This window comes from Acomys minous (genome assembly GCF_964271855.1).
Source record: "Acomys minous genome assembly, chromosome: 13".
Taxonomy (NCBI): domain Eukaryota; kingdom Metazoa; phylum Chordata; class Mammalia; order Rodentia; family Muridae; genus Acomys; species Acomys minous.
Window position 1 is genome coordinate 107,963,020 of NC_140495.1, and position 8,585 is coordinate 107,971,604.

General features: G+C 56.0%; 1 protein-coding gene across 1 annotated transcript; it reads right to left on the reverse strand.

The window, feature by feature from the left end:
- Positions 1-668: 668 nt before the first annotated feature.
- On the reverse strand, positions 669-8,338 carry CDKN1A (cyclin dependent kinase inhibitor 1A). The gene is made up of 3 exons (XM_084754076.1): positions 8,195-8,338; positions 2,512-2,964; positions 669-2,061 (listed from the first exon to the last, which is right to left on the reverse strand). The coding sequence occupies exons 2-3, from the start codon at positions 2,951-2,953 to the stop codon at positions 2,012-2,014; spliced, it is 492 nt and encodes a 163-aa protein (XP_084610202.1). The 5' UTR covers positions 2,954-2,964; positions 8,195-8,338; the 3' UTR covers positions 669-2,011.
- Between the last annotated feature and the right edge of the window lie 247 nt (positions 8,339-8,585).

Sequence of the window (8,585 nt, forward strand, 5' to 3'; positions counted from 1 at the left end):
CCAAGTAACATAGACAGTGACTTGGGGCAGTGAGCCAGTGAGCCAGTGAGCCAGTGAGCCTATGAGCCTGTGAGCCAGTGAGCCAGTGAGCCTATGAGCCTGTGAGCCAGTGAGCCAGTGAGCCAGTGAGCCTATGAGCCTGTGAGCCAGTGAGCCAGTGAGCCTATGAGCCTGTGAGCCAGTGAGCCAGTGAGCCAGTGAGCCAGTGAGCCAGTGAGCCAATGAGCCAGTGAGCTAGCTTAGTGGGTAAAGAACTTGCCACCAACTCTGACTGCCTGAGTTTGATATAGAACCCCCAGGAGAGATGCATTCATGTGCTCAAACACAACAAACACACAAAAACAAAATTAAAAAAAATATTTACAGAACTATTTCTGTAAAATTAAATTGAAGATGAGAATTTTTCTTTTCAAATGGGGGAGGGGGACCTACAAACTTTGTTTCAAAATTAAAAAAAAGAAGGGGGGGGGCAAGGACTACAGCTCAGTGATGGCGTTCTTGCCTGCCATGCTCAAAGACGTAGGTTCAATTCCCATCACTGGGGGGAAATTTCTTGCATGTGTATGCACTTATAGACATACACACACTCAAACACAGATACACAGAGACACGCACAGAGCAAACAGCCGGTCCCAACCGCTCCCCCCATTTGTTCTAATGACAAGTCATTACAAGTTATCAAGAAGTATTTATTGAGTGTGAAGGCCTGGGGACAGTGCAGGGTGTGGTCCCTGCCGCTGGGAGGTTTACAGTCTGAGTGGAGACAAGGAGGGGCCCAAAACACATGTTCTTGGGGTGGGGGAAGTCTAAGGGCAAACAGTCCAGACCAGGATGTTACAGAAACAGAGGTGTTTGGGGCTGGGGTCAGACCCACTAAGTGCTTTGACACCCACAGGGGCTTAGTATTCAATACTGGGAAAGGGTCAACCACTGCTCTGTCTCCTCTTAGCCTGCTCCACCCTCAAGGCACCATCTTGGCCTGGCTCCTTGTACAACCTCTATTCAAAGTACTAAGAAACAGGAGAGGTCACTGAGGACTTCAGCCGCTGGGGTCCCCATCCCAGATAAGGCCACCCCACCACACATCAGTACCACAGGGGTGCTGGCTGCTCTGGGAGGCCTATCTCACCACCAAGGACCCACCCCTGAACCCCAAGGAGGGCGGCTGCCACTGGAGCCACCTGAGGTAGGACCAGGGAGCCCTACTTAATGTACTCCTCCCCTTCCAGTTCACCATGCTGTGGGGCAAGTGCCCAGAGATGCCTCCTGCTGACTTGGGGGTGTCGGGGGGGGGGGGAGGGGACGGGAGAGCAGCAGAGGGCCAGAGGAACCCTCAAAAAGAGAAGGGTGGCTGGCAGAGAGACGGCGACCCACAAGGGAGGCGGGCTCCCCAGGAGTGGCAAAGGGGACCCACAGTAGGGGGATGCCCCGTCCCCCGTCTTCACAAGTCTGAGCAAATGCCAAAGATCAGGACATTACAGCTGGGTCCTAACCCAGCTACACCTCATCCCTGTGCTAGGATGTGACCATTTCATCCTCATCCTAGCTGGCCTTAGGCGTCCTACTAAGTTGGCCTCCCCCTTCAAAGTGCTATTCAGGTCTGAGGATCGCCCCCATGAAACAATTGGCAAGGAACCAGGCCATTTTGGAGGCAGGGGATGTGGGGGGGGGGTGAGGGGGGGGAAAGGTGCAGACGGCATGAATCCAGTCCGACCTTCCTTCCAGGAAAGGGTACAGAGAGTTTGGGTTGAGAGGAACTTAAATAATAGTGTACACAATAAAAAATGCCCAGTGCTGAGGGCCCTACCGTCCTACTAATTTAGGTTTTGTTTCTTTTTAAATAACTCTAAGGTTGGAGGCTGGGAGGGGGCAGGCAGAATATATACAGGAGAAGTTTAAATTAAAACACAAATAATAATTAAGACACACAGAGTGAAGTCGAGGCTAAGGCAGCAGATGGGGAAAGCGCCTCCTGGCCCACGGTGGAAGAGGGTGAGGCTCCCTGGACGCATTAAGGCTTTCTCTTGCAGAAGACCAGTCGGCGCTTAGAGTGATAGAAATCTGTGGGGAAGAGAACAGATGTCAGCCCAGAGGCCAAAGGTAAGCGACACCCTTCCCCAGGGTCAAAGGGGCAAGCGGCTCAACGTGGACGAAAGCGTGGAACTGCGCCTCCTAGTCAGCGGGCCTCCTCTGTCTGCCCAGATCTAAGCTCCAGAGCTGTTAGGTCTCCCAGATCTAGAGTCAGTTAAAGGCAGTTGTGAGCCTCCCTGTTGCTGTGAATTGAACTCAGGCCCTCTGCAAGACAGTAAGTGCTCTCATCTGCGGAGCTATCTCTCTAAGACCCTCACTTATTTGCCAGCACATGATGGAACCTACAGCATGGACGAGCTATGCCAGCACTGATCAATTTCAGCTAATTGGGTTTGGCTGTGGACTTGTGCAATCCTGGGCAGGTGACCTCCCCTCTCCAGGACTCCTTCTGGATCCTTCCTTCCCTATACCTGTCCTTACCTGTCAGGCTGGTCTGCCTCCGTTTTCTGCCCTGAGATGTTCCGAGCCCACCGGGGGAGTCTTCAGGCCGCTCAGGGGCGTGAGATACCAGAGTGCAAGACAGCGACAGGGCCACGTGGTCCTCCGGAGCTGGCCCCTGCAGCAGAGCAGAGGAGGTACCGGGCCTCTTGTCTCCTCCTAGGTCATCACGGCCACGGGACCCAGGGCTCAGGTAGAGCTTGGGCAACCCTAGGCCCCCAACACGCTCCCAGACGTAGTTGCCCTCCAGCGGCGTCTCAGTGACGAAGTCAAAGTTCCATCGTTCCCGGGCCTCCTGGAGGCAGCTAGCCATGAGCGCATCGCCATCACGGCGCAATTGCTCGCTGTCCACGGGACCGAAGAGGCGGCGGCACACTTTGCTCCTGTGTGGAGGAGGTGGTCGGACATCACGGTGATCAGACATGGCTCCTGTGACTGAAACACAAGACAGACCCGGGTTACTATGGAAACCGCATCATCAGTCACAGTTCTCCTGCTCCTTCTGGCTCCTCCCAGGTGCTCTCCCACCACACGAAGAGACCCAAGGTGAGTGCTGAGTTCAGCCAGTCCCTCACTCAAGGTCAGGGCTGATGTCCACAGAGGCCAATACCTTGCAGTCGCAGGGACCACAGTCCTGTATACATCACAACTACTATCAGCAAAAATCAATGTCTTGTGCTAAAGTGTCCTTCATGGGTGTGAACACCCCACACAAGTGTGAATTGCCAAGGTCCAATGGTTTCCCAAACGCACCCCCACCTCCTACCCCCTGCCCCCCACCCCCCATCCCCCTGGCAGCTGGGCAGGCCTCAGTCCCCTAATCCTCCTACCCTTGGAAGTAACTCCATCCAGCCAATCAAAAGGGCCCCTGGACTTTGGGATAAGACACATAAACTGCTATTTAGAACCACTTTTAAAAAGCTGAGTGCCTGGTGGTGGTGACACACACCTTTAATCCCAGCACTGGGGAGGCAGAAGCAGGTGGATCTGAGAGTTCGAGGCCAACCTGATCTACAAAAGCGAGTTCAGGCCAACCAAGGCAACACAGAGAAACCTTGCTTGGAAAAAGAAAAAACAGAAACAAACAAACAAAAAAAAAACCTGACTGATGGATGTGGTGGCACATGCCTTTAATCCCAGCACTCAGGAGGCAAAGGCAGGTAGATTGCCATGAGTTCCAGGACAGCCTGGACAGCCAAAGGTTACACAGAGAAACCCTGTCTTGAAAAACCAAAAAGAAAAGAAAAAAAGAAAAAGAAAAAAGAATGAAAGAAAAAATAAAACTGTCTCTGTCCTCAGTTTCTTAGCCAGTGTGGCTGTGGCAGCATGCTCAGGCAGCTGGCAAAGTGGCTGGGAGGGAAGCAAGACCACTAGAGCCAGACCACTTAGGTCAGAATCAAGTCTTTGCTGGGTGACCATAAATATGTTCCTTAACATCTCTGGGCTCTATTTGAGGACAGAGAAGACGATGCAATAAATTAGTGTAGGAGACCCTGGGAAACGGAAGCTGTAGCTGGTCTCTCTGGCCCCAGTTCTGACAGAACCTCCTCCCTACCCCTCCCTGAGGGCGGCCTCCTCCTCCTCCTCCTCCTCCTCCTCCTCCTCCTCCTCCTCCTCCTCCTCCCTCCAGACTGCACCTGACAGGTGCTATAGGCTAGAGAGAGGCCTTCCCTCAGGATGCCAGTAGGCTGCAGCCTCGGGGAGAGGAGAGGCTGAAGGAGAGGAACAGGGCAGCTGTCTCTCCTGGGTTGAGCCACACCCTGCCAGGCAGATCAGGTAATCTGCAGTCTAGACACCTCCCAGCCCGAGAGACCCGCCTGCAGCCTGTGCCCAAGGAACCCGTTTTACAGGCACAGAAAATCAAAGGTGGCTGGTTGACCCGGCCTCTCTCTGGGGGGTGGGGGAGGGTGGTGTCCAGGCCAATCCTGCCTGCTCTGGCATGACTCCAATACTAGGGGCTGCAGGTCCTAAGGAGGGGCTGGACTCTGCTGGGCACCGGTCCAGCCTTCCAGCCTTTGAGTTTGCAGTTTGTGCCCAGTGCCTTCCTGAGGCAAGAGGCCCTGGACTCTCACTGTCACCACCACCCCAGCTCCCCCCAAGACCTCAGGAAGAGTTTGCCCAGACGGGAGGTACTCATACTAGGATTCAAGGTAGGAAGCCAGAAGCCATGAACTGCCTGGGGCTCAGATAGCAAGGCCTGTGCCCAGCAGGCAGGACGCCATCCATAAAACCGGGCGTGGGGTCACACATTGGTAATCACATTAAGTAAGGCGGGGAAAGCAGAGGTTCATGGTCAACCTTGGCTACTGCACCACGGGGAGTGAGGCCAGCACTGTGGGCTAGATACCCTCCCCCAAAAAAATAAATAAGTAAAACAGACCCTCTCCCCAAAACACAGCACTTGGGAGGGCAGAGGCAAGAAGATCTCTGTGAGTTCAAGGCCAGCCTGGAGTACCTAATGAGACCCTGGCCTCAAACACAAACAGACAAAACACAAGAATAAGACATCCACCGCCCCTGAAAGGGGTCATGTGGTGCTGCAGTAAGGACCTCAGATGGTCTCTACCTACAGGCAGGGTTTGGGGTCTACTCACATTTTTAGTGCAAGGGCTGCTCTGAGCAGTCCACGCGCTCCAATCCTCCTGAAACTGTAGCTCTATCCATCAGTTCCTTTTTCTTTCTGCCTTCCCCCACCCCTCTGATGTACTGGAGGCAGGGGCTCACTATGTAGGTCATGCTGGCCTGAACTCACAGACGTCCTCCTGCCTCAGCCTCCACTGTGCTGGGGTTGCAGATGTGAGCTGCCACACCTATTGTCAATAGATGGCACTATCATTTCCCTTTTTTTAGGCAGAGCTAGCCAAGGCTCAGAAATAATTAAATATGGTATCCAAGGTCACCAGGCTCACTCGTGGTGCATCGGAGATTTGAACCCAGACCCAGAGGGATTAGTTCTAGTACTGAGCCGTTCTCTCTTCCTCAGATTTTGAGGGCCATAACCAGAAAGGTCCATCAGAATCACTTGGGAAAGCTTTCTTTTAAGAGAGAGAGAGGGAGAGAGAGAGAGAGAGGGAGAGGGAGAGGGAGAGGGAGAGGGAGAGGGAGAGAGAGAGAGAGAGAGAGAGAGAGAGAGAGAGAGAGAGAGAGAGAGAGAGAGAGACTGGACCCCTTGTTATGGTGAGAGCCTTTAATCCCAACACTCCAGGCAGAGGCAGGTGGATCTCTATGAGTTTCAGGCAACCAGGCCAGCCTAGTATTCATAACTTATACTGGCTAATTGGGGCCACACGGTAAGACCCTGTCTCTCTGTCCCTCTGCCTTTGTGTGTATGTGTCTGTCTCTCTCTGTCTCTCTGTCTCTCTCTGTGTCTCTGTCTCTCTCTCTCTCTCTCTCTCTCTCTCTCTCTCTCTCTCTGTTTCTCTCTCTGTCTCTCTCTCCCTCCCCCCGCCTCTCTCTCCCTCTGTCTCAGATGAGACAGAGACAGAGAAACATCTCTCGATATAGATATATAAATACAGGTTGGTAGAAAGGGCTTATTTCCCCCAGATAAATTGAAGCCAAAAACAAGTTTGGTGCCCTTCCCCAGAGGGAGGCAACTCACAGGGGCCAGAAAAGGGAAGAAGACAGGACAGTAATGTTCTCAATGCTCCTTAGGCACAAGGAAGTGCTCAGGGCTCCCCACGTTGTCTCCGAAGAGCCACACCTCCCCCATAGTCTGTTCGCACCCCCTGCTCAAAACCACTTCTATCATAAGCCCTCATTTTATTTCAGAAAGGCAATGTCTTCCTTCGCTGGTCTTCGTGCGTATGTTAATTGCCTAAACACAATCGGGTCTGTGAATGCCTCTTTTTAAAAGGCGCAGTGGGGGTGCCAGCAACCCGTGGCACCACCCGCGCACAGCCGGCCTTGCTGTTCCCATCGCGGCCCGGAGGGGGCGCTGCGCTCCCAGGAAATGGCGCGCAATGGGCGGCGCGTGGGCCGAGCAAGGCACAGTGAGTCAGTTTCCTGCCCGGCGCTGCCCGCCCGCCAAAACTGCATGGGCACCGGAGCTCCGCGTCACCCTGGGGTGGGGAGAGGAGAGGAGAGGAAAGGAGGGGGATCCCGGGCCACAAAACACGTCACGATGAGCCCAGGCTTCCTAAACTCCCGCCTATGTTGGGAAGCCAGCGCGCGCGCGCACACACACACGCGCGCGCGCGCACACACACACACACACACACACACACGAGCAAAGTAAATGCTCTTAGCTCTGGCCCCCTCCACCTTGATCTCCACGCCCTAAGCACGCGATGAGTCAGATCCCTGGAAAATAAAAATAGATGAGGGCGAGGACAACAAAAACCGCTTGAGTGTCCTCACTGAAACACGGGAGAGAAAAAACTGCCAGCGCGCCCCCAAATGCAAAACCCAAACCCAAGTCTTTCCCGCACGACCAAGGAGCAAGTGTGGCCCTTATCCCTAGGAGTTCCAACTGGAATGGATGCGCCCTAGTAGGTGCACTCGGCTCAACCCTGCCCATCACCTTCCTACACTGGGTGTATACTGGGTGGGAGGGGGCACAGCCCCAGGACGTCTGATATCCAGCGCCGGGTAAGCCTCACTCCGCTAGGATACCCGCTGCTCTGCAGTACGGGCTCCTCTCGAGCCCCGCGGCCACTGGTCCCGGTAGTGGTGGGCGCGGTGGGTGGGACCCTTTGCGCTTCCCGGGCTGGCAGGGTGGACAGGGCCCGCCCAAACTCCCTGTCCCCGAGGGCGCGCCGCGGAGCGGGTACCGGACACCGCGTCCTGAACCTTCCCGTGCCCCGGGTTCCCTGGGAACATACTGTGCCCGCCAAATAGGTCACTGTGCCGCGTGGGGGGAGGGAGCAGGGCAGGGACGAGGCTGTGCCCGGGCAGAGAAAGGGGCTTCTGGGCTGCCACTGGTCCATCCCCAACTCGGGCGCAATTCTGATCTCAATCCGGTGCCCGGGGTCTCCTTGTCACAATGAGTCACCTCCTCGCCTGTCCTCCAGGACGTGCCCAGGCACGTTCCCGAGGGTGGAGGACACAGCTCGCGCTGACCTCAGCGCCCAGCGGGGTGGTGGCTACGGCGGAACAGGGCACCTGGACCACAAGGGCCAGGACCGGGCGGCACCCGTGGGATCCAAGAACTTCTCTGCGCCGGACCCTAGATGGACTCGCCGAAGCTTGTCCCTCCCACTCCGGGCCCCTCTCCGGACACCGCGACTTCGTTCCCATGCCTTTAGCGAGCCGCACCTGGAATCCCTAGACGCACCGGCAGCTAGAAGCGAGCACTAGGTAATCGATTGCCGACAGTCATAGCCCTGGCCGGGTCTCCAAAGACTGGGAAAGTGACAGCCGTCCCAGCCCCTGGAGCTCAGACTCCGAAAGCCCGAATGCCCGAATGCCAGAGTTGGCGACACAACCTGTCCCTCACTACACTCCAACATACCAAGCCGGTGGCCACCGCGGACGCGCTCAGACCCCCACCAGTCATCCACCTGCAGCAGACACACCTGTAAATCTGGCCGGCACACACAAACACACAGCCCGACGATACACCCATCACCGCAGACACATTCACACAAACGCTTCTAGGGACATCCAAGGGGCTCCACGCAGAGCTGCTCCGGGAAACCACTGTCCCCGGCCGCGACGCCCTCACCTCTGAATGTCCCGATATCGCGGTGGATCTGCGTCTGACTCCAGTTCCCTTGACTCTGACACCGTAGCAGCCCACACCTCTCCGCTGGTGCAGTTGGCGTCGAGCTGCATTCTCTTATAGCGGCCGGCCCCGCCCCAGCCCGCCCCGGCCCGCCTCCGAGGCAGGACCCGCCTGCTCCTTCACCCATCCCGGGGACGAGCTCCCCCGCCCTCCCCTCCGGGAATCTAAGCCCGCGCCTGACTCCGCTCGAGACAACACGAACCCCGCGCGCGGCAAGAGGGCGCGCCCTCCCCTCCCCCAACACCTGGCCTATTTGCTTGTCACGTATTCCACCAGCGCAGCCACACACATCTATGAACAGTTCGGTTAGAGCTGGGCGTTTACCGGTCCT

Coding starts and splice junctions, on each gene's coding strand:
- CDKN1A (XM_084754076.1), bottom strand. CDS start 2,953: ATGTCTGATCACCGTGATGTCCGACCACCTCCTCCACACAGGAGCAAA. Junction 2,062..2,511: donor GAGGCAGACCAGCCTGACAG/GTAAGGACAGGT, acceptor TCTTCCCCACAG/ATTTCTATCACTCTAAGCGC.